This window comes from Heptranchias perlo, chromosome 18, assembly GCF_035084215.1.
Source record: "Heptranchias perlo isolate sHepPer1 chromosome 18, sHepPer1.hap1, whole genome shotgun sequence".
Taxonomy (NCBI): Eukaryota; Metazoa; Chordata; class Chondrichthyes; order Hexanchiformes; family Hexanchidae; genus Heptranchias; species Heptranchias perlo.
The window spans coordinates 38,276,120-38,302,383 of NC_090342.1; the positions used below are offsets into that span (position 1 = coordinate 38,276,120).

The following is a 26,264-nucleotide window of genomic DNA, read 5'->3' on the forward strand; positions in this document are numbered from 1 at the left end:
CCAATCCTCATACAATCTCATGGCTCCATCCCATACTCACCCTCTCGTGCATCTCCCTCACGGCCAGCCTCACTCAACCTGCCACCACCTGTGCTGCAGCCACAGGGCATGCATCACATATGTGCAGTAGGCAGGGTAAGGCAAACGTCTCGTCAGCATGAAGGGGGTGCACAAGGGTGTCTGAGGGTTTGTCATGGGTGTTACCCATATTGAATTTCAGAGCCACAAACAGCACACATTATATTGACACCACCACTGCCATGTCTCCGCGAATCCTGTCCATTGTGTCCAATAATGCCCGCTCCTGGGTATCACTATGAGGACCCACCACTGATGCCACCCATCGTGTTACTGCAGAGTAGGTGCAGGTGTATTTGCAGGGCTCGTCCGCGCAGACAACTGAGAGACATCGGCGGTGTTGCCGGCTGCACCCTGGAAGGATGCGGAGGAGAAGGTGTGGAGGACAGTGGTGACTTTGCCAGCGACAGGTAAGCAGTTGGTGCTGGGGCCAGCCAGGAGCAGCTCGGCATGAGAGAGGCTGCAGATCTCCACGACTACATGTCGAGCGAATCTGCGCCTCCCTGTGCACTGCTGCTGGGAGAGGTCCGGGGAGCTGCGCCTCGGTCTGTGGACCCTGTGGCGAGGGTAGTGCCCTCTGCGACGCATCTCTCTCTGCGGTAGCCCTCCCTCCTGCTGTGCAGGTGGGCGTGCAACCACACCGTGTTGGGGGGATCCACGTCTCTGCGGCGGACGGCGTGGACTGCGAGGCTGCTGGTGGTGGTCATGCTCTTCGTCCTCCGAGGGTGTCCACACACCACCCAAATGGCAGGTGTTGGTCTGAGGGGTTGTGCAGGGTAGGTGTGTGGGTCCTCGGACTGGGGCTGCGGTTTCGTGTCGGTCTGTCCTCTGGCTTGGCCGGGGGGTGGTGGGGGGCAGGGGTTGCCCTATGTGACGCGGTGGCCTCCTGCGTGGGTGAGGGCGCTCCCCCGTGGAGCGCACCTTGGCACCTGCCACAGGCTGCTGGCTGCAACACGCCTGGTTTGAAGGGTCCTGTTTCCCCCAGTGTGGGAAACTGACTGCTTTGAACGTAAAATCCCACACTTCCTCTTTTGACAGCTGCTTCAGCTCATTAACTGACCACAACGAGCAAGTTAAGTGCTCTCAAGTGGAACCCCGCTGGCTTTAATTGCCTGCGGGATTCCCACCAGCGGGGCTTGCGCGCGCAGCCCCGCACGTCAGCGCGGTACCCGGAAGTGGCCGGGATTTCGTCCGAATCCGGTCACGTGATCGGAGATCGGGATTTTCGGGGCCCCCCCGCTGGAAACCCGCAGGTAACCCGACCCTAAAATCGAGCCCGAAGTGTCAAAAAAGTTAGTCGGAGGAAGTTCATGAATATACTTTCATACTGACTCCTAAACAAATTTAACAGCTCAATACCTTCTTCAACTTCACTATTTCTTCTTCATCTTTTTCAATAGTTTCCTTCCACCTCTGGATCTTTTTCATATCCTCTTTAATTTGGGTATATGAATATTCTAGCTGGATCGCCAGCCGTGTTTTCTGGTTCTCAAACTCTGACCTGCAATGTAGGGAGGGCTACTTTCAACATAGTTGAAAACTAAAACATTAATCCCAACAAAAATCTGTCTTACACAAGACCATTAACTTTCGGAGAAAACTAGTGACTGATCACTAGCATGTAGGTAAATGGTAACAGTAACATAATGGAGTAAATTTTCGTGTTCACTGCCTGGACAGTAATCTGGTGGTGCAGAACGCTCAGCCATTCTAGAACCTGCATGATTTTCATTCCATTAATTCCAGTGGAATGAAGATTCCACTAGAACTATATCTAGGTCTACAACGGGCAGGCGATCCTCTCCGCTAGATTACTGTCCACGTGTGTAGATGAAGATTTATCTAAACATGTCATGGCCAGGAACATAGCAAACATTATTCTGATTCTTTAATTTGATTCTTCATTTTGTTGCCTTAAATCAGACCTCATTCTTTGCGAAAATGCCTGCAATCTTCAGAGTATGCAATTCGGCAGATAGAATTTAAAAACAGCGGCACATTGTATACACTGTAGAAATGTTTATATGCTAATTACATTAAATGCATATTGTTCAGTTGTCTCTGGTGTTCCACAGATTTCCCCTTTCTGGATTATCATATCTATAATTATATTATAGATGCAAATTACTCATAGTAAATGACCTTTTCTTATCTAGTTCTTCTAACTGCTTCACATGCTCATCCTCATATTCACGAATATTTGCTACACCAATCTTGATACAGAAATCTTCAAACACTCTATCTTCAACCTGTTGTAGAACAGAAGAATACTAATTACTTAATCTGAAGTTACTTTTGTTGCACTGTCAGCTCTTCTCCCAGCACCATCCCTTGGATCTGTAAATGTTGTGCACCACTGTAGATAAGACTGTCATCCCAAAGACAAGGGGTTGGAGGGCGGGGGGGGGGAAGGAGGAGGATTTTTCACTTTCGGCATGGGTGGTGAACTGGCGGTTGTGGATTAGCTGCTCATTATGCACCCCGCCAAGTTTCCTTTCCACTGACTTCAATAAAACTGAAAATCAGATGGGGTGTATAACAGGCGGCTGATCCACATCTGCCAGTTTACCACCTGCGCCGCAAGTGAAAATAGAAAACTGACTCAAATTCATTCCATGAACTCGTCCTCCAAACTACTTTTGCCAATTTGGTTTGCCCAGTCTATAAGAAGACTAAAGTCCCCCACGATTATTGCATTACCCTTGTTACATGCTCCTCTAATTTCCTGATTTATACTCTGTCCAACACTATAATTACTGTTAGGAGACCTATAAACTACTCCTACTAGTGTTTTCTGCCCTTGTTATTTCTTAGCTCCACCCATACTGATTCCACATCCTGATTTTCTGAGCTAAGATCCTTTCTCACTACTGCCTTTATCTCATCCTTTATTATCACGGCTACAATCCCCACTTTTCAATTTTGCCTATCTTTTCTAAGTCAAGGACCCTGGAATTTTTACTTCCCAACCTTAGTCACCCTGCAACCACATCTCAGTAATGGCTACTGGGTCAAACCCATTTATCTCTATTTGTGCCATTAAATCATCTATCTTGTTATGAACGCTTCATGCAGTCAGATATAGCGCCTTTAATTTTAACTTTTTACTATTTTTCCCTGATGTGACCTCAGTCACTAATGTGCCTTTGTTAAACTCTCTATCCCTTCCTGACACACTCTGCTTGTTTTTACCCAAATCGCTACTCTGCTCTACAGCCTTGACTTTTCTCTTTAAACGTATACATTTACCCTTACCTGAACCCTCCACCCTCTTATTAGTTTAAAACCCTATCTACCAACCTGGTTATTCAATTCACCAGGACACTGGTCTTAGCCCAGTTTAAGTGGAGTCCATCCAAACGGAACAGCTCCCTCTTTCCCCAGTACTGGTGCCAGTGCCCCATGAATTGAAACCCCTGCTTCTCACATCACTCTTTCAGCCATGCAATTAACCATCTAATCTGTTTGTCCCTTTGCCATTTTGTCCGTGGCTCAGGTAGTAATCCAGAGATTATTACCTTTGAGGTTCTGCTTTATAATTTGGACCCCAGCTCTTCAAATTCCCTGAGAAGAACCTTATTCCTAGTTCTACCTATGACATTGGTTCCTACATGGACCACGACAACTGGATCCTTCCACTCCTGCTTCAAGTTCTTCTCCAGCCGTGAGGAGGTGTCCTTAATCCTGGCACTGGGCAGGCAACACAGCCTTCGGGACTCGCAGTCGCAGCTGCAGAGAACAGTATTGATCCCCCTGACTATACTATCCCCCAACACTACCACATTCCTTTTCGCTGCCCCCACTTGAATGGCCTCCTGTACCACGGTGCCATTTAACAATGGTCAATTTGCCCATCCCCCCTGCAGTATCTGTTCTCATCCATACAGACAGCAAGCACTTCGGACCTGTTGGACAAGGGCAAAGGCTGAGGCTGCTCCACCACTGCATCTGGGGTCTCCTTACTTGCCTGGCTCGCAGTCACATCCTCCTGTCCCTGACCACTAACCAAATCTAAACCACTACCTAGCCTAAGGCGTGTGTCTGCCTCCTGGCTTCAAGTACCCTGGTAACTCTCCCCCGCCCTGATGCATTGCTATGTCTGCACCTCGGACTCTAGCTCAACAACTCATTTTGCTAGATTTCTTTTACAAACACAGGAAGATTGAAATAGAATGACAGAATTTAACCATAAGCATTCAGACCTTCATAAGTCATCTTTGAGACAATGGGCTCGATTTTGCAATGGTGGTGGGTTGGCAGCAGGGGGGAGGGCATGGACAAAACTTACCGTTTCTGAAGCAGTCGCATGTTGATTGATGATAATTAATGTCCTCTCCTGGTTTCGTGCCCGGCGGCCAGCCTGATTGACAGACTGGCTGCTGTCAGGAGCTACAACGTGGGGGGGGGGGGGGGGGGTGGCGGGCGAGGAAGAGAGAGACATCATCCAGCACCGGACTGGAAGACCGGGGTGGGGGGGGAAAGGGAGAAGAGTGGAAGATCCGGCACTGAACTGAAAGACTTGGGGGGGTGGGGGGGGAGTGAGGGTGAAGAGGGGGAGATCGGTGAGGGAGACATTGGAGCAGGGTGCAAAGGTAGGTTCACATTTTGTGTTTTCACTTCAGTCTATGGTTTATTTAATTTATTTAGTTTCACCAGGCGGTGGGCAAGCCGTAAGTTAAAAATCGTTCTAATGACTTAATCTGTCACAGGTGAAGTGCCCTAAATGAGATACATTTGGCTCTTTAACTGTCATCTCGCTGGCTTTAATTGCCAGCAGGACTTCCGTTTTCGGGTCGCCCGGGCGCACACAGGTGGGTCCCTGGGAAACTCGGAAGTCGACAGGTTGGAGCCGGCTTCTGGACCTGAATGGGATTTCCGCGATTTTCGGAGCCCCCGCCCGCCATTGTCTCCTAAAATCACCCCCAATTACTTGATCTTCCCCAAACTCCTTGGAAATAACTGTTAACACTTTTGTTTACATATTGAAGTATATGTTTTTTGTCCTTTTTTGTTTGCATATTGGAGCTCTTTCTATTGGTCACTCACATGAAATGCATTCTAAAATAAATTGGATAATCTAGTATCACAGTTAATGTCCTTACCTCATTCATTTGATGCTGAATCTCTTGCATTTTCACCTCCTTATCTTCAATACTCAAACTCACCATAGCCATTTGAGACTGCAAATTGGCCAGTCCACTTTCTAGTCTTGACCTTTCCTTAAAAAAAATTATATATTGCATATTAGGATATTTAGGATCACAGTGATGTGCACATTTTCACCATACTGCATTAAATAAAGAGGTTATTTTGGCCCATAAATTTGGCCACGCAGTGCCCGTTTTTTTGGATGCTAATAGACTACTAAGCCTTCAATATGGCGTGCAGGAAAATAGGTGTACTTTACCCATGCTTGAAAAAGGCACTAGGCCCCTTATTTGCATATAGGCATTAGTTCCTTTGCATATGCAAATAAGGGGCCCACTGCCTGTTTGAGGCCCCCACTTCAAGAATGGTTTGCCCTGAGGCCAGCTCCACTCAGTAAAACCAGATTTTGGGATTGCCTGTGACCTACAAGTGAGCCTGGAGTATTACATTAAAGTAAATTGTGAGAGTAAAACTAGGGGACACAGGTTCAAACTAGTGAACGGTAATTTTAGGTCCGATATTAGGAAACTCTACTTCACACGAAGAGTGTTCAATGTGTGGAATAGACCTCGATATAGTGGAGGGAAAAACCCTGAAATCATTTAAGAAATAACTGAATGCTACAGTGGAGGACTTTAGGATCTTTCTGTTTGGGTGATTTAAGATGGGATGAATGGCCTTCCTCATTCATAATTATTCTGTAATCTTTTAATCTATCCTTACCATGTGGCAATTTGCCAGATGTTTTTTCCTAGTTTGCTCCAGATCACTCAAGGAATACCTCATCCTGGTCTCCGTGCCCTTGGCTTGAGCCTGCAACTGCCTCAATTCAGCTTCTTTTCTGTTCACTTTCATTAAATCCTGTAAGTTAGAGTTACAATTGTAGAAAACTATAAGCTTTGCCTTACTAAATTGACTTTCTAATACACTTAAACCATAAAGCTGACCATATTAATGTAGAAATACTGAACCTTAAAAGAAGCAAAGCATGATGGAATAAGTTGACCATGTTAGCTGACCAGCTGAATACAATAGAACGCTTATGTTCGGTTCCCAGCAAAGACACACAGAAGAGCTATTGTCTGCTTATGAGATAACTGTCTAACTAGCAGAAATGAATGACCATATAGCCTTGAGACTGAGTACAAAACTGATAATAAAGACACTTTCTGAGGGGAAAGCCACTTTGCCCTAGACATTGTCTCGTGATGTTGAACAGGCATGGGAACCAAAAGGGTGGGATCCCTAATTTTGATTGACGAACCACTTGAACCAATGAGAGTGTACATGTACACCCATATTCTATGATGGACAGATATTACTAATTGAACCGTATAAAAGTTAACCATTTCATCTGCTCAGCGAAGAGGTGGTTCCAACCATTGCTTGGACACAGCTTCCAACTTGTAAAAGTTTCTTAATAAATTCTTACTTGTCTGAATTAAGTGTTTGGAGTTAATGCATTGTGTATAATAGGTAATTAAGTTTTCGACACAATCATTACAACATCAATTCTTTGTACTGCTGACTCTGTCATTAACCTCTCTTACTTTGATCATAAAAATGCATCAAATATACATAAATTTAAAAGCAGCTTTAACAATGTATAGTACTCTAATAACAAATGTCAGTCTAACTCACCCTGAGTTCATTTCTCAGTTTCTCCTTGATTTCTTTCAGTTGATTGATCTCCTTCTCATCCCAGCACCTGGCTTTGAACTTCAGATCACTGGAACCCCCAGAGATGACACCAGACTTTAAGAAGAGTGTTCCATCTAATGCTACTGTCTATGTTGTAAAAAGAATAACTACATATTTTGTGTGAAATGACAGTTAAATTCATTTATATACAAATCTAGTAGGTTCCTTATCAGACGAATCACATCATACACTGTGAGTTTATGTGTTGCCAGCTCTGCTGTATAACTTGGTAGAACTTCTCCACTTGTTTAACCATATCACACTACATAAATCCACATTTTACTCTTTAAAATAAGATGAAAACGCGTAGTACTTTTTAAGATAGGCAATCCTTGCAGAACTGCATAAACAACGTTACTGATGCCAACAGCAAAAGAAAAATAGGATAATTTACTAAGCACTGCAAAAATGGTGTGGATCCATCTCAGAAGGTATTTGAAAGGACAGCTGTTCTTATAATTTTACTTGCTGACCTCCCAGTCTATACAGTGTAGCTAATAAAGTTCAGTATAATTGATCCACTACATATATAATTTAGGAAAAGATAATTTACTTACTTTAAGCCTCTCTGGTCCTTCAAACGCAATCTGTCTGGCTTCTTTCAGGTTTTCACATACTAGTCCATTGCCACAAACAAACTGTACCACTTTCTTCAGCTGAGGTGACACGCATTGAATAACATCGATCATCATTTTGGATCCTTTAATTTCTCGCAGCTGTTCATTGATTGGTTTTATCTATAATCATTTTTTTAAAGTTACATTGCATCATACAATTTCTTTACATTTCTCTACACAGATTTATTTCTGACATATCTAATTTTTTCCACCTAAATCAATGTAACAACCCAGTATGAGTTTAACACACGGAGTGCAATTTCATCACTGTACATTGGACAGGCGGTGGGCGGAGCGATTACAATGCCCACCCGATGCAGTTTGATGATCAGGCCTCATTTGCATTGAACTAGTTACCAGCGTGTTCCAAGTGCTGATATGCAGTCTGTCGTTTAGGAGTGGGGCAGCAGGACATCCAGCAGGCCATCCATAGACTACTGGCCTGCAGCAAGGGATTTAAGGGAAGGGCTGAACTGGGGGAAGGGAGGGGGCTGCAAGGAGGAGCATTATTGACAGTGGAGGAATAGCAGCGAGGCACAGGGAGCTCAAATTATGCTCATTCAGCTGCCCAGAAAGTGACAAATTATTTTTTATTGGTCCCAGAGCTGCTTCCAGCGATCCCTATTAAGGGACACTGGTTCTGGCCGTTTTTTGCTGTATAGTGGGTGGATCCAGCACTTAACTGCACCAAGATGGCATTGAGGTCCTAATGACGTCATCGAACCCTCATCTGCAGCGAATAATGAGGAATAATGTTTCCGGTGGGAGTGACGGCCGCCTAAATCGAAGCAGCAGCTGAGCCTCGGAATGGAAGTTGACAGTAAGTTTATTTTTTGTCATTTTGGTCTCACTACTGCCCCATACCTACTGAAAAACGGGGCAGTAGAGTCCAAAATTGGAGTCACTGTGTTATTCTACAAGTGAAGTTTTTAAACCTACATCAAGGTAATCTAGAGCCAAGAAAGTCTCTGGCTCAGCTCGTTCTTCTTTCAGATATCGAATACAATCTCTGGCCGTTTTCTCAGTAGTAACCACAATGGCATTAATGTATCTGCCAAAGACTTTGGTGACAGCCAGCTGGTACTTCTTGTGGATAGGATGGCAGAGATCCACAAGTCTTCCATACTATGGAAACAGACAGAATCAATAGAAAGTATGGCCATATAGGTAAAATATAATATGAAATTACAGACACAATCTGATCTATTTTGAGTTTATAAATGTACTAAATAAACACGTTTAAATAAGTCATTATGTGCACTGACATAATGCAGCTGATTTTATCCAGGTACAGTACTGTGCAATACATTCAATTCAATCATTTAGATCTTATACAATGCAAGATTGTTACTGTAGCTGTTACATTAAAAAAAGTAACATTTTTTGGGATAGTCTGGAAAACGTAAAGATGTGTACTGTAAAGCCTCCCATATCTGGGCAGTTAAATGCTGACCAACTGGCTGATATCTTTTAGCATAGACCCTCGGTATGCAAACACAAAGTGTCACTACGTGCTGAGATTCTATCTGTCCCCAGTGTTGTGAAAGATGGGCCTGGCTATGCTGCCACGAAACGCTCCATCCAGTTGGACCATTCCGCCCCACCTGTCCTTCGTGGAAAAGTTTGTGCAGAAAAATACCCTTGACCACAAAGCAAGTGGTCCTCACTAGCGTCCTCGAGACCCTGCGGGAAAAGGAGATGGTGGATCCTGTCGGTTCGTACCCTGAGCAGACTGTCAGTCATTTGGCATAACGCCTCATCACCAGAGCTTTCAAACAAGCACCAAGACCGAGCTTGACTGGTGTTGAGAAGGGCCCTTCCCATCGGATCCTTCATGCACTCCCAGAGTCTCAGCGCCACTGCACGCTGTCCCCGAGGAGGCAGCGGTGGGGACGAGATAGTCACCCACCTCCTTCTGGAATTTGCTTTTGCAAAGGTCTGGAGAGAGATGCAGTGGTATCTGTCCAGGTTCGTCCCACGCAGTTCCGTAACACAGGACTCTGTGCTCTACGGGCTGTTCCCAGGGACGCACACCAAGACAGACATCAAGTGCTGCTGGAAGACCATCAACTCTGTGAAAGACGTCCTTTGGTCTGCCCGAAACTTGCTGGTTTTCCAGGGCAAGGTGCTGTCCTCGACCGAGTGTTGCAGACTAGCACATTCCAAAGTCCAGGACTACATACTCAGGGACGCACTGAAGTTGGGTTCAGCCGCCGCAAAGGTTCTGTGGGGAAAGGCAACCGTTTAGAGCCTTCCTGCCATTGTATACCGAAAGGCTGCAATCAGGGAAAAACCCCCTCGGGCAGAATGTAAAATACAAATTTATGTAATGAATCTGTAATCAATAAGCTGCATTGATTATAATGCAATGAGGCACCCTAGAGTGTCATGAACTGTAATTATGAACAATATGTATCTGTATTGTTGGAATTATATTTGAATTGTACATTATGTATCTTGCAAATTGTATACGTTTGAAATGTGATATGACAACTGTATTGTATGTATTGTTGCAAATTTTATGAATAAAGTATATTTTTTGAAAAAAAAATCTGTGCTGTTCGATGCCCCATTTCCTCCATGCTGGTCAAGGCATTTGAGATATCTTAAACATACAGCATGTGACTTTCCGTCAGAGGGGCTGTGGTTGGTCTTCTGCCTAAGATTTGTTGACCTCTCTCCATCAGATTATTATTTGGGACAAAGCTTAGAAATTCTGCCCCATTTTTCTGAATCTATTTATATTCCAGAAACCCTTAGCTTGCCCTCTGAAAATTAAGTTGCTGGCTATCTTTCATTTTCAAGTGTACCTAAATGGTTCTTATGCTCCAAAGCTTCCCTCAATAATGAGTAGAGACGTATCCCTAAATGATAAAATGCAATGATACTACAAGGCAAGTGATAGGAATAACTGGCACATATGTGCTAAGTGGATAGCCTCATTTCAAGGAAACCTACCAGGTAAAGTCAAAGCCACTGGAGCAATATTAGGTTGTGATTCATGTTAAGTGGACTTATCCAAATTGGTGTGAATCATCAAAATCAATATGCCTGTATCTTTTTATCAGGATTTTACCTTTTGCTGCTGTGGTAGATATTCTTTTAATAATGTCCTTTTTTTTACTCTTTGCAGATCAGTTGAAATCCATAGCAATAAGACAATGTTTGGAATCAAGGAATATGGGGATAGGGTGGGTAAGTGGAGTTGAGGTAGAAGATCAGCCATGATCTTACTGAATGGAAGAGCAGGCTCAAGGGGCCGTATGGCCTACTCCTGCTCCTATTTCTTACGTTAGACAACTCAGGGTAGATTTTACAAATTTGTGCTCACTGTGAGGATTTTCACTTATTAGGATTTTGGGCATGGAGGTCAGCAGGCACTGCAGGAACTTCCATCTGTTATGCATGAGAAATTCTGTGGCATCCACTGACCTCTGAGCCCAAATTTCCGACATGCATTCCTGGCACAAAGTTCCATGCCGTGGTTGCAGATTTGTAAAATTTACCCTCGCCAGTTATTTGCAGAATTTTTTTCAACTCTGCTGAAAACACTAGATTGTGAAATGACACCTGTCACTACACAACGGCAGATACAATGAAAGTGGCACTACACCTTTTATTTTACATAAGAACATAAGAAATAGGAGCAGGAGTAGGCCAATCGGCCCCTCGAGCCTGCTCCGCCATTCAATAAGATCATGGCTGATCTGATCCCAACCACAAATCTAAAGAACACAAGAAGTAGGAGCAGGACCCGGCCACTCAGCCCCTGGGCCCTCTCCGCCACCCACAGGGCATTGACCGATCCGAACTCAGCTTCATGTCCAATTTCCTGCCCGCTCCCCATAATCCCTAATTCCCTTTACTTCTAGAAAAGTGTCTATTTCTGTTTTAAATTTATCTAATGATGTAGCTTCCACAGCTTCCTGGGGCAGCAAATTCCACAGACCTACCACCCTCTGAGTGAAGAAATTTCTCCTCATCTCAGTTTTGAAAGAGCAGCCCCTTATTCTAAGATTATGCCCCCTAGTTCTAGTTTCACCCATCTTTGGGAACATCCTTACCGCATCCACCCGATCAAGCCCCTTCACAATCTTATATGTTTCAATAAGATCGCCTCTCATTCTTCTAAACTCCAATGAGTAGAGTCCCAATCTACTCAACCTCTCCTCATATGTCCACCCCCTCATCCCCGGGATTAACCAAGTGAACCTTCTTTGTACTGCCTCGAGAGCAAGTATGTCTTTTCTTAAGTGTGGACACCAAAACTGTATGCAGTATTCCAGGTGCGGTCTCACCAATACCTTATATAACTGCAGCAATACCTCCCTGTTTTTATATCCTATCCCCCTAGCAATAAAAGCCAACATTCCGTTGGCTTTCTTGATCACCTGCTGCACCTGCATACTAACTTTTTGATTTTCTTGCACTAGGACCCCCAGATCCCTTTGTACTGCAGTACTTTCCAGTCTCTTGCCATTAAGAAAATAACTTGCTCTCTGATTTTTCCTGCCAAAGTGCATAACCTCACATTTTCTTCATTTCAGTTAGATGCAGGTGTTCAAGGCGCAATTGGGGTGGATCATTGGTCAAGAAATTGAAAATTAGGCAGAATTGGGTTGCATCTGGCTTCCTGCCCCTTTGTTTTTTTTTTAGCTCCAGACGTTTTCCAGTGAGAGCTGTGAGCAGTTCTTCTGCTTGCCCCCATCTACTCATCACAGGGGAGTTCCCAAGCTACCCTGGGAACTGTATCCTTTGCACCTTTAAAAAGGCCTTTTAATGGAACTCATGCACTCAGAAGATCCAACCGTAACTAGACCAAGATAATTGATCCCCATCTCGTGTCTTGAAGCAAAACGGCTCCTCTGGAATTGAAGACTCGTGAACTTCATTTTTATCTTCAGTCCGGAAGGGTCTTGGGGGGTACCTCAGGCACAGCAGCTGTGGGCCGTTCCACCTTACAACAACAACTACTTGCATTTATATAGCGCCTTTAATGTAGTAAAATGTCCCAAGGCGCTTACATGGCCAGATCAGGAGTGGCACTGCTGAAGTGCCCATGCAGGCGCCAACAAGCCCCCATGGCCATGCAAATGACCCTGTCCACACCATTTGTGATGGGATTAATGGCCAAGCATGTGGGCAGATGAGGGTTTCATTCTGCCACTTTTCCGTCAGCGGAATGACCCCTGCCAAAATTTCAGGCCCAATATAACGAATGACTAATTTAAATTATTTTGCCGCATTTCAGAAGAAGTAATTTTATTGCGATGAAATCCTAATGTCTGGTTTTCAAGACACAGCAATCTGAGCTTCAAACCTAGAATGGTAATAACTGAATGTAAAATTCAAATTATGAACACAAAAGGTTTGTCACAAGTGATCCAGAAATGAAACAAATTTGACCAATTCAGTTTTAGTAAAACAGGGAACAAAACATCTATATTTATGTAACACATTTGAAATTATCTACCTAATGCACTATTCAATCAACAATTTTTTTTAATGTAAATATTTAATTATATATGGTGTATATACAAACTCCTACTTACCACAGAATCTGGGTACAGGCGCTTGAAACTCTCAAGGATCTCAGCTTTCTTCCGCTGCCGGTGCCCTTCGCGGTGATCAATCCCTGCATCCTGCAACTCACCAGCCACCTCATTCAGTTTTTCACTGACTTCACCTATACGTAGCTTAGCACTCTCTATTTCATTAGTCAATTCTTCCTCACGATGTTTCTGCTCAGTCAGAGAAGCCCTAGTTTTGAAAATAGTTACACATGGATGGTGGTGTAAGGACTGGTCCTGATGGAGTGTCAAAAGTGCAAACATATCTCCTCTGATTTTTTTCCTACTCTAGAATTTGCAAAGTGAGGGATACCCATATCTCCTTGCAAATCAGCACACAAACATTGCTTGTTGGATAAACAGGCACGGATGACAGATCCAGCACAACTTTATGAAGCTGCAAGGCAGTGCCAAGAAATTTTACCTACCTTCCTTTGTCCAACAGCAGTTGGATACAGTGAGTGGCAAATTGATGCACCAAAAACAGCAATGTATCTTTAAAAGCAAGGGTCCAAGTGAAGGGGCCAAGGCTCCTTTGCAATATACATTTATATTGGGACTTAGATTGCTGTTAAGCTGCTCCACTCACATTTCGGGGGATCTCTCCTCACCTGTGTGAAAATCAAGGTTTTAATGAGCCTAGTGCCTAACTGGTGTGGAAGGTCCAAATGCCTGAAATGATTTCTGGTTGCATTATCAAGCAAAATGTGCTTCAGGCTCTCTGAAGACCTCAGTGGAGAGCCAATACCCAATGCACAGCTGCATTATGGTGCTGAATGCCATATTATTGGCTCAATATCTCTATCCTTGGGCACACAATAGTGATCATAGTGCTCCATTGAAAAGAGCAGAACTGATAGAGGGCTGGGTAGCAAGTCTTCAGCTCAACTACTGAAATGGGGAACTGTGTTATTCATAGTGGTGTAGAGGTAGAAAACAATACATTTTAAAATAAGGCACGAATAATTATTGCACAGTATTGCAGGGGCAGAATCGATGAAAATAAGTAATCAAACTTCTTGGAGTCTTGTTCTTTATTCGCACCATTAATTTGATGTGAACTGGTTCAATTTAGCACTAAGGTCAACACATTGATTATTTTTTTTCCCCCTCATGGATTGTGTTATGAGATTCATTTGGAGGTATCACTGCTTCCCGTCTTCCTTTCATATACAGTTTACTCCTTTTAATTCAAATTATCTAATAATTCTGATTTTTCTGGCACTAAATTCCCACTTTGCTGTGGTAGTCATGTTGCTTAATTCAAATTATTGAACACCACCACTTATATTGAAAAAGATGACTTTGAAATATCAGGAGTATGCTATAATTTACATAACACAAATCAATCAGTTTTAGAATTTCCAGGTGACATAAGTCTTTGAGCTAATTTGATGAACCGAAGTCTTTTATAAAGGATCTACTGGTCAAGCAAAATTATTTTTGTGTGAGAGCTGTATTCCTTACAGATAAAGACTTACTTGCAGGTATTAATATATTCTTCCAGCTTTTCTGTTCTTTTCATATGATCTTTTATTTCCAGCTCTGTGTGCTTAATTCGAATCTGAAAATAAAGTGAATACACATTAATATTTTCATCACTGATATTTGAATTTATTTTGATGAAGATGGTTAAGTAAAATTAAATTAATCCCAGGGAGTAAATGAAACTTCAGAGACTGGTTGTCAATTTTAATCACCTTTTGCAATTCTACTTTTCAGTCTCCAGATTAAAATCTCAATTTCTCCCTAGCACTAATCTCTAATGGAGCTGACACATTGTAAATATTCAAATCATATTTGCACGCTACACAGTTACTGTGTAGCGATCTTATGTGTTTTGGAGAATGAATGTGCAACTTTCTATTTTTCTGTGAAAATTGTAAATGAGTGACCTTAATTACTCTTGTACTTAGAAATGAATGGTCATTATTAAGAAAGAACTAGCATTTATATAGCACCACTCATAACTTCAGGAAACCTCAAATCGCTTTACAGCCAATGAAGTACTTTTGATGTGTCATGATGTTGTATGGTAGGAAACGCGACAACCAAATTGCGCACAGCAAGGTCCCACAAACAGCAATGAAATAAATGACTGGATCATCTATTTTAGGTGTTGTGCGGGATAAATGTTGGCCAGAACACTGGAAAAGCTCCCCTGATCTTCAAATAGTGCCATGACACCATTTACGCCCAGAGGGGGCAGATGGGACCTCGGTTTAACGTTTCATCCGAAAAACTGCACCCCTGACAATGCAGCACTCCCTCAGTACTGCACTGAAGTGCCAGCCTAGACTATTTGCTCAATTCTGTGGAATGGGGCTTGAACCCACAACCTTCTGACTCAAGAGTACTACCACTGTGCCAAGGCTGACACATTTATATAGAACCATGTAGCTTTGCAGGACAGGAGGCCATTTGACCCATTGTGCCTGTGCCGGTTATTTGCTAGAACAATGCCACACTCTCGCCATAGCTGTGTATTTTTCCTTGCTTCAAATATTTATCCAATTTTCCTGTAAAAGATGCAATGGTCTCTGCTTCAACCGCTCTCTATGGCAAAGTATTCCATGCTCCAACAAACGATGTAAAGAAATTTCTGCTAACCTCTCCTCTTTCGCTTATTGATAATTTTAAACTTATGGCATTGCACATGGGAAGTCAAGACCAGCTGTAGTCTTCAGGTAGGTTTGCCAACTCTAGTTGGAGGCATACATTGATCAAGACATCTGCAAATGTTACTGTATTTACAGTTTAGAGGTTGGGTCCCCGTACTCGAGTATCTTTGCTTGCGGTTTTGTGCCAGCAGTTGTTGTGCGAGAAGCTCCGAGAACCCTAACCCGTGAGCAGGTAAAGGAGGGAAACCTGGGGGTGGGATTCGGAGGGGGGAAATCAGGTGGGAGGAGCATCGATTCCATCAATAACTAATAGTAACTCACTGAAATTGCATCAATAACTAATAGTAATACTTGTAAAACTCAAATTTCCCTCATAGCCAACAGTAATACAATGAATCACTGGTAGTCTACATGTGACTGGTAGTAATAGATTTACTGCCCCAATATTCTACTTGTAGTGAGTAGTAATCCGATAACCCACTGATACCCTGAAACTACAGCCAGAATCACCCTGCACTGCACATCTGGTCAGGCTCCCCAGTCGATGCCACTTTTAATAGGCCCCATCTCTCTCCTATCTCCTTGGACTTGAGTTGTGTATGAAGGTGACAACTCTTAACTGGGAGCCCGAGTCAGAGCCGATCTATATTGAACTTCACACGTCAAAACCGGACGGCACAGGTTGACCTGAACTAAACCGAGAGATCACACAAAGAGCAGTGCGCTTGGTGTTTGGGGCACTTCTCACTGGGCACAATGTCCTAAACTCAGCTAAGGCACAACAGTTTTAGACCACTCCCAAGGTCAGACTCAAGAAATGTTTTCTTGGAATGATACAGTACAGAAGGCCCCCCCCCCCCCACCAGATCCTTTTATATTCCTTCTTTTTAAAACATTTATCCCATTCCCTTCTATATGACAGTCTAGTTTGCCTCGATAGCCACTTGTGATGAAGCATCCCATGGTCTAATAGCCCCGAGTTCAAGAACTTTCCTTCTCCCTTGATTCTTCCAGTGGGATTCCTCGATTTTCGTCCCTATTTATCCACAGTAAGATCCCCAGGTTTCACTCACCCCTTTATTGGCTGCTCTTCTCTCGGTGCCGCTTCCATTCATGTTGGTGCAGTTCTCAGCTCCACAGAAATGATAGATTCCCATGTCCAACCCATTTACCAGTCTCCCTCTCTGCCTCCCGCTTGAGCCTCAATCCCCCCAGCCCCCAATCTCCCACGACCCACCATCCACAGGATGCACTGCAGCAACTCGCCAAGGCTTCTTCGACAGCACCTCCCAAACCCGCGACCTCTACCACCTAGAAGAACAAGAGCAGCAGGTACATGGGAACAACACCACCTGCACGTTCCCCTCCAAGTCACACACCATCCCGACTTGGAAATATATCGCCGTTCCTTCATTGTCGCTGGGTCAAAATCCTGGAACTCCCTTCCTAACAGCACTGTGGGAGAACCGTCACCACACGGACTGCAGCGGTTCAAGAAGGCGGCTCACCACCACCTTCTCAAGGGCAATTAGGGATGGGCAATAAATGCTGGCCTCGCCAGCGACGACCACATCCCGTGAACGAATTTAAAAAAAATCTGCTTCTCTTCCCTTGAGCCCCCATCAGTCTCCCTCTCCCTGACCCCCCCCCCCCCATTCCCAGTCTCCCCAACTACTGAGCTCTCCCGGCTTCCGAGGCCTCCTGATTCCTGACTCCGAGCTCTCCCACGACTTGAGGCCAGATTCCCAACTTGAGCATCCCCCGCCCCCGCCACGATTCCCATGGCTCTCCCGATTCCCAACCCTCGATTGTTCCCGACATACCAGCTGGTCCCGGCTCTCTGCGGCATTGGGCGTGATGTCATCGGGCTGGAGGCAGGAAATTAAAGTCACGACGATCTCCCGGGCTGCGAACAGCAACACTCAGGAGATCCATGCCCCATTCTGGGAGATTCCCGAACATTCCAGGAGCTTTGGCAACCCCATCTTCAGGTGAAGTGAGGTTAGAGGGCAGGGATTAATGAACAAGGGCACAGATGCAATTCAAAGCCCATTTTAAACTCGTACATTCTATCCTTACTTTTATACAATACCATGACGTTATATTATTTATAGCAAAACATGTCAGTTTAGGAAGCAGACAAATTGAGTTGGATGGTGCATAGGGTGAAGTAGAAAAACATCTAGAAAACGAAAATATAATAAAGAACAGTCAGCACGGATTTCAGAAGGGAAAGTCATCCTTGACCAACCTTACTGAATTCTTTGAAAAAGTAACAGAAATAGTAGACAAGGGTAATGTAGTAGATGTAATATATTTGGATTTTGAAAAGGTCTTTCATAAGGTACCACATTGCAGACACACAACTAAGGTCAGAGCATGTGGAGTCAGGGGACATGTAGCAGAATGGATAGCAAGCTGGCCACAAAACAGAAAAGGGGTTAAGGGTAGCTACTCAGATTGGCAAAAGGTGGGAAGTGGTGTTCCACAGGGATCGGTGCTGGGACCATTGTTGTTCACAATTTACATCAATTACATTGGACACAGGAATCAGAAGTACAATTTTAAAATTTGCAGATGACACAAAATTGGGAGGTGTAGTTAATACAAAGGAAGAATGCGTTAAGATGCAAGAAGACATTAATAAACTTGCAGAATGGGCATGTAATCGGCAAATGAATTTCAATACAGGCAAGTGTGAGGTGGTGCATTTTGGTAGAAAGACTGAGGCGGCCACATATTGCTTGGATAATAAGATTCTAAATGGGGTTGAGGAACAAAGGATCCAGGGGTACAGATACACGAATCACTAAAAATAGCAATGGAGGTTAATAAGGCCATAAGAAAGACAAACCAGACACTGGGGTGCATTTCTAAAGGGATAGAATTGAATAGCAGAGAAGTTATGTTAAACTTGTATAGAACCTTAGTCATCCCAAACTTGTATTGTGCACAGTTCTGGTCTTCATATTATAAAAAAGGATATAGAGATATTGGAGAAGGTACAAAAAAGATTCACAAAGATGATAGCAGAACTGAGAAGATATACTTATCAGGTAAGACTAAACAGGCTGGGGCTCTTTTCTCTAGAAAAGAGAAGGCTGAGGGGTGAGCTGATAGAGGTTTTTAAGATAATGAAAGAGTTTGATAGGATAGACGTGGATAAAATGTTTCCACTTGTGGGGGAGTCCAACACTAGGGGTCATCAATATAAGACAGTCACTAATAAATCCAATAGGGAATTCAGAAGAAACTTCTTTACCCAAAGAGTGGTAAGAATGTGGAATGCGCTACCACAAGGAGTAGTTGAGGCAAATAGCAAAAATGCATTTAAGGAGAAGCTTGATAAGCACACAAAGGAGAAAGAGGAGGCCTGTGTGGAACCTGCATAGACCAGTTGGGCCGAATGGCCTGTTTCTAAGCTATAGACTCAATGGGGCAGATTTTAAAATTGAATTGCAGGTGTGTTGGGGGCTGCGAAAATCAGGAATATCCCGAGCAGGTTCGGAAGGTGGCTCCAACCCGCCAACTTCCAGGGTTGCCACAGACGCACCTTCACGATTCTGGATGTTCCACCGGCAATTAAAGCTGGCAGGACGATAGTTAAACCACTTATTGACATCGTTGATCTTGTTTAAGTAGTTAATTTTGTGGAGATTGAGGCAGGGGTGCAATTTTAATTCAACCTCAGCGTGTTTCCCGTGCTGTGGGAAACACTCCATGTTCAAGGAGATGTGTTTCAGGCAGCAGCCAGTTGGACATTTAAATGCCTGTTTGACAGATGGGGATAAAAGGCAAGTTATTGCAGCAGGTGTCTCAGACAAACTTTTGGCTGGGAGATTTTTGTGTTTAGACTGAAAATTCTTGGTTTACACTCAGAATTCTTCGGTTTACACATATTTACCAACTTTTTGGACCCCCTCAAACTGACATCAGGACAGGGGGCACCATGGCTGCATTCACCACTACATCCGAGGACGAGCAACATCACCATCCTCGCCAAGCACGGCGTGCACTTCCACAACACAGTGCTGCGCCACAGGGACCTGCAGAAGAGCAGAGGGCAACAACAGAGTGAGCGCCGTCATAGAAGGCACTACCCTCGCCATAGGGTCTACAGACAGAGGCTCAGCTTCCTGGACCTCTCTGAGGAGCAGTGCATACGGAGGCTCAGAGTGAGTTGCCAGGTGGTCGAAGACATCTGCAGCCTCCTTCATGCCGAGTGGCTCCTTACTGGGCCTGGCGGCATCTCATTATCCGTTGCAGTTAGTCACCACTGCCCTCAACTTCTTCGTCTCCGGATCATTCCAAGATGCCACTGGTGACATTGCCGGGGTGTCTCAGTCGTCTGCACACAAGTGCATAAGGCAGGTCACTGACTGCTTGTTTTGCAGGGCCTCACAATACGTCAACTTCCCCATGGACGACCTCAGCCGGACAGAGGGCAGCGGGATTCCACTCAATGGCTGGCTTCCCATGGGTACAGGGTGCAATTGATTGCACCCATATAGGAACATGAGCACTCCACACGAGCCAACACTGTTCATCAATAGTAAGGGGTATCACTCCATCAATGCTCAGCTCGTTTGTGACCACTGCAAAAGATTCATTCACCTGTGCGCCAGATTCCCTGGCAGCTGCCATGATTCCTTCATTTTGAGGGAATCCAACATCCTGGTGCTCTTCCATGCACCGAACATGCTTAAGGGCTGGCTCCTTGGGGACAAGGGATACCCCCTGCGAACGTGGCTCATGGCACCTCTGAGGAACCCCATCGCCGAGCAACAGCATCGCCACCAGGTCTACAATTGAGCATGCTATAGGATGGCTCAAAATGCCCTGATCGTTCTGGGGGAGTGTTTCAATACGCACCAGACAGAGTGGGACGCATTATAGCAGTGTGTCGTGTCCTGCACAAGAAGACACAACGGAGAGGGATGCCGCTTCAGGAGGCCCCATCCACACTAAGGAGGAGGAGGAACCGATGGCCAGGGCAGCAGCTCACTTGGATGCTCATGAGGCCAGGGAGTCACTACTATTTGAATGGTTCTCCCAACATCAGAAAGTGTGAAGAGTCCAGTGCTCAGACCACCTGGAAAGTGCAGTACCAACACCAGAATCTCCCCCCCCACAACAAAACAATCTTGCAACTACACATACACCCACTGTAAAGTGACCCAATGGGTGGCATCAAGTATCGTCGTTGATGAAACTCATGAAAGGGCGCTATCACAAAAGCCAATCAAGAATGGGCAAGACATGGCACAAGTGGTGAGAATGATAACATTTAATGTGAATATAAAAAAAACAAATAAATGAAAAACACGACATTGTGCAAACCCTTTGTGACCTTAGCCTGTATCTTCCTACTACTTCTACGTGGTGCATCCCCTGTGGCTGCAGCAGTGGTAGTGGTGGCAGGTTGCTCATGTTTATACCCTGACTGCTTTCGGCCTACGTCCTCTGGGTTTTGGAGCCCGTGAGGGCCTCTCCAAAGACTGGTCCACCTGCACAGGGGCTGACTCGGCCACCTGGAGAGGAGGCAGCATTGCGGGTACTGGTTGAGAGGGGGGGCAATGGGTTAGACGTGGGAGTGCTTTGAGCAGCATCCAGACTTCCATGTCCCCTTTCGCCATCATCCCTCTCCTGGGCCAAGCCCACATCACCCCTACCACCCTCCTTGGAAGGCCACTTCTAAAGTATTTGTCAGCCCGTTTAAGACGGCAGAATGTTGTTCACCTCGAGTCCGAAAGGTCGTTGTCAGGACCTGAATGGACTCATTTGAGAGCTGTGCTTGAAGCTCAACGGAGGCTAGTCTTCTCTCCATCACAAACATGCTTACCTGCGACACTGTTTCAGACAGTTGTGCATGTCCCTGTAACACTAACTCAGAGATTCCCTCTCGCACCTGCGCCACCATGCCACTCATCCAGGAGTTGGACTCCACCATCCTCTGGGCTATTGAGGAGAGTGCGCGTGGCACCTGTTCCACTACCTCGCAAATGTGCTGCTATCCCTCAATCATTCTCCTTTTAAAGGATAGCCCCTGGGGTTCAGCATCTGCATCCAGCTGAGCAGAGGAGTGTGCCCACCGACACGGACTCTCCACAGCTGCCCCGGCCACCAGTGTTTGCTTGTGCTCATTTGTATGTGGTGACTCACCAGGTGCCAACCCAACTAACTGACTACTAGGAACCGAGGTGTGAGTATCTGTGCTGGTGGATGGCTCGCTAAGATGTGATGATGCGCCCTCAGAGGCCTGGAGCTCCTCTGAGGAATCGCCTCTGCCTTCACTGCAGTCGTTGAATGGCCTGTAAGAGAACAGAAGTCAATATTAAGCATCATCACAGATGTGTCATGTTGCAATGAGCATACGGAGGTGTTCAACATGCCAATCATTGTTAACATCAATTCATGTTGTGTGTGATGAATGTTGAAGTTGTGTCACCAGACGTTTGTGGGGTACCAGTCCTGGCATCCCCGCCGAACAGGCACTTGAGGGCGTGGCTAATCTGCAGGGCTTCCTCCTCCGCATCTGTGAGGATCACTATTTGCTGTGGCTCCCCTCCAGTCCTCGCCCTCTTGTGTGCATTTTGTGCACTCTTCTCATAGGAGGGGAGAAAGTACGTACGTGTGAGTGAATGATGAAGTGGCCAGCCAATGAATGCATTGCTTTGGGTGAGGCTGAGGCTGACTGTGTAAGGAATGCATCAGAGGGTGAGCACTGGACCCAGGTGTGGAGATGTTGCTGCTGCTGGTGACCGCCTGTCACCTCAAGCCAGGCATTCTTGGTGGCAGAGGCAGTGCACTTCCTTCCGCCCATCCGCAGGATAAAACACTTCCCCTTCCTCCTCCTCCTCGCCAGTAGCTGCTACCTTGAGGCATTATTAAACCTTGGAGCAGCCTTGCCCCTGTGCTGCGCCATTGTGTTTTTTGGTGTTTGCTGCAGCAAAAGCCTTTGGAGCAATGGCCCTTCACATGGAGCCGCTTCAGCCGACAGCCTGTTATGCGGGTGCGCAGTCAAGCCACTGTGCAGCTTTCGGACAGCAAATCCGGAAGCCATGTTAAGGGTCACCAATTAATTTGTGATCGCATGGGAAACGGTAAGATTTTATGAGTCGGGTTAACTGCGCGCACATTGACAACCCCCCACCCCTTCAAAATCGAGCCCTATGTTGGAATTTCTCTGTAGTATAAGCTGAGGAGCTGGCTACATCCCTACCACTGGTAGGAGGGAATGATTACAACATAAGTTTGTACATGCACTTACCATTATAAATATGGACATATGAATTTATAATGGAAAACGTTGATAGTCATGGGTGGGAAGTAGGATCTGACTACGGCTGCAGGCAAGTTTCAGGTTGAGGGAGGGAACCAGACCAGGATACAGGTCAGCAGTGATTTTTGAATTGGGAGATGAAAAATTTTCAGAAAGCATTTTGAGCAATTTGTGGGGTAAAGATAATATAGCACCAAGGTGCCACAGCCTGTCATACATCAGGTTTTTCCATTCTTAATGTGGACATAGGAATTTATAGTGGGGAGGGCGGAGAAGGTTGCCAAAATTACTACAAAAAAAATTACCTAGAAAGTAAGTTTTTTTTTAAAAAGACAATAAATCTGCACAGATCTAAGATTTTTTTTTAAACAAGAAGTTGGGAAGCAGGAGTGAAATACAATTTAGAACGAATAAAATGACTTACAGGTTTAGTCATTTAATATAAGTTTCTGACAAATTTGCACTAATCCCAGTGATTAGCATCAGAACTGTTCATTGTTTTGTAATTAGTTTAGAGCATTGATTACTTTCTGCATTTTAGTGGCAAAACTAGGTGATGTATCTTTAATGTGCAAATTTCATCTGATTACTTCCAAATCTTTATAGTTTCTTTGATCTAGTTCCAGCTTGTCCCGATCAGCCTTTTGTTCCCGTCGCAGCTTCTCCAGCATATGGGCCACTGTGGACACTTGTTTTCTCACCAGTTCCTTCAGTTCTTTATATTGTTGAATCTGTAAAAGCAAATAAAAATCAAGTTTAATAGGCAAACAGAATGATAATTACAGCAATAGATGATCAAAAATTAATGAATAATCTGTTTTCCAACACTCAACAGTATCGGTTCAAGGTTTCTGGGAAGTATTTATCTTTGTTTTCAATATGTTTACAAGATTCCGTCATACAAAATACAACCACGTTACAAGCTAAGAAAATACAAGTAAAACCCAACAAAGAACTAACAGCCATGACTCAATTCACTTGTCTGAAAATAGGCACTGTCTAATGATGCACTCATTATCAAAAAGTATATGCACTTATCAAGAAACAAATTTTCTGGACTTCTACATAAACATAAAAGGTGATGTCTTAGTGACTCTGTATAAGAACAAGCTGAAGGTCTATAATGCAACAATGCTCCCAACTCTTGTATTCTTGAGAAGCATAGCCACGTTACCAGTGCCACGTGTGAGGGCTTTGCAAGTTTACATGTATGTCAACCATCAAGGGATTCAGCTAATATCGTAAACCCGATGGTCACTGTTGAATTGACACGTGGAATATATTAAATTGGGAAACTGTTGCTAGGCTGACTGTTAATGAGAAGATAGGTCATGAGGCCCATTGACTAAACTGATCAAGTGAGATCAGCACACAATTGATAATCATGTTGCAGCCACGATAATTCAGGACATAAATATATGAGGGTAGTGAGAGATCTGGGCAGTGCAGTCAAGAACGAGTCCTTGGTTTGGTCACCAAGTTGAGGCACCCAGGACAAGATAAGCCTGACCAGCACTTGAGTCTGGGTAGCATAAACAGGAACCCTTAAGGTATTTACTCTGTGTATGTTGTGCTAAAATTGTGTTTAGAACCATAGAAAAGATACAGCACAGAAGGGGGCCATTCGGCCCATCGTGTCCACGCTGGCTTGAAGAACAACCAGGTGCCCATTCTAATCCCACCTTCCAGCACCCGGTCCGTAGCCCTGCACCTTACAGCACTTTTAAAAATACCTGGACCTGCACCTAAAGAGTTGAGGGTCCCTGCCTCTACCATCAATTCAGGCAGTGCATTCCATATACCCACCACCCTCTGGGTACTTCCTGTCTACTTTTTCTGGGCCCCTCAAATTTGTACACCTCAATCAAGTCACCCCTCAGCCTCCTCTGCTCCAAGAAAAACAACCCCAGCCTATCCAATCTCTCCTCATAGCTGCAATTTTCAAGACCTAGCAACATTCTTGTACATCTTCTCTGCACTCTCTCCAGAGCAATTATGTCATTCCTGTAATGTGGTGACCACAACTGCACACAATACTCCAGCTGTGGTCTTACCAGCATTTTACACAGTTCCATCATTACATCCCTGCTTTTGTATTCTATACCTCGGCTAATAACGGAGAGCATTCCGTATGCCTTCTTCACAACCTTATCTACCTGTACTGCCACCTTCAGGGACCTGTGCACATGCACTCCAAGGTCTCACTTCCTCTACCCCTCAAAATATTCCCATTTACTGCTTGCCCTCCCTAAGTGCATTACCTCACACTTCTCCGGGTTGAACTCCATTTATCACTTTTCCACCCACTCCACCAACCCATTGATATCTTCTTGGAGTCTACAGCTATCTTCTTCACTATCAACTACACGCCCAATTTTTATGTCGTCTGCAAATTTGCCAATCATGTCCCCTACATTCAAGTCCAAATCATTAATATACACCACAAACAGCAAGGGACCCAACACTGAGCCCTATGGCACACCACTAGAAACGGATTTCCATTCACAAAGACATCCATCGACTTTTACCCTTTGTTTCCTGTTACGGAGCCAATTTTGGATCCAATTCACCACATTTCCCTGTATCCCATGGGCTTTTACCTTCCTCACCAGTCTGCCATGTGGGACCGTGTCCATGCAGAAAATATCCACTGCACTACCCTCATCAATCCTCCTTGTCACTTCCTCAAAGAATTCAATCAGATTTGTAAGGTATGACTGTCCTTGAACAAATCCATGCTGACTATCCCTGATTAAACCATGCCTTTCCAAGTGACAGTTTATCCTATCTCTCAGTATTGATTCTAATAGTTTGCCCACCACCGAGGTAAGACCGACCGGCCTACAATTGTTCGGCCTTTTCCTCGTACCCTTTTTAAACAATGGTACTACGTTTGCTGTCTTCCAGTCCTCCGGTACCTCCCCTGTATCTAGTGAGGATTGGAAAATGATCCTCAGAGCATCCACTGTTTCCTCCCTGGCTTCCTTCAATAGCCTAAGAAACAATCCGCCCGGCCCTGATGACTGATCAACTTTCAAGGATTCCAGTCCCTCTAGTAATTCCTCTCTCATTATGTTTACCATATCCAATATTTCTCACCTCTCCTCTTGAGCTACTATGTCCGGATCATCTCTTTCCTTTGTAAATACAGCGACAAAATATTCATTTAAAACCCTACCCACATCCTCTGCTTCTACATTCAAGTTACCCTGATCATCCCTGATAGGTCCCACCTTTTCCTTAGCTA

General features: G+C 44.6%; 1 protein-coding gene across 1 annotated transcript in view; it reads right to left on the reverse strand.

Annotated features, from left to right (window-relative positions):
- The window catches only part of LOC137334463 (structural maintenance of chromosomes protein 1B-like), a 99,420-nt gene that overhangs the window by 52,493 nt on the left and 20,663 nt on the right, over positions 1-26,264 (reverse strand). Inside the window, exons 7-16 of the mRNA XM_067999143.1 lie at positions 23,608-23,748; positions 14,596-14,678; positions 13,097-13,304; positions 8,484-8,669; positions 7,485-7,664; positions 6,868-7,014; positions 5,950-6,087; positions 5,181-5,297; positions 2,221-2,327; positions 1,438-1,579 (exon numbers count right to left, since the gene is read on the reverse strand). Of these exons, the coding sequence (XP_067855244.1) occupies positions 1,438-1,579; positions 2,221-2,327; positions 5,181-5,297; positions 5,950-6,087; positions 6,868-7,014; positions 7,485-7,664; positions 8,484-8,669; positions 13,097-13,304; positions 14,596-14,678; positions 23,608-23,748 (1,449 nt within the window). The remainder of the gene's footprint in view (positions 1-1,437; positions 1,580-2,220; positions 2,328-5,180; positions 5,298-5,949; positions 6,088-6,867; positions 7,015-7,484; positions 7,665-8,483; positions 8,670-13,096; positions 13,305-14,595; positions 14,679-23,607; positions 23,749-26,264) is intronic.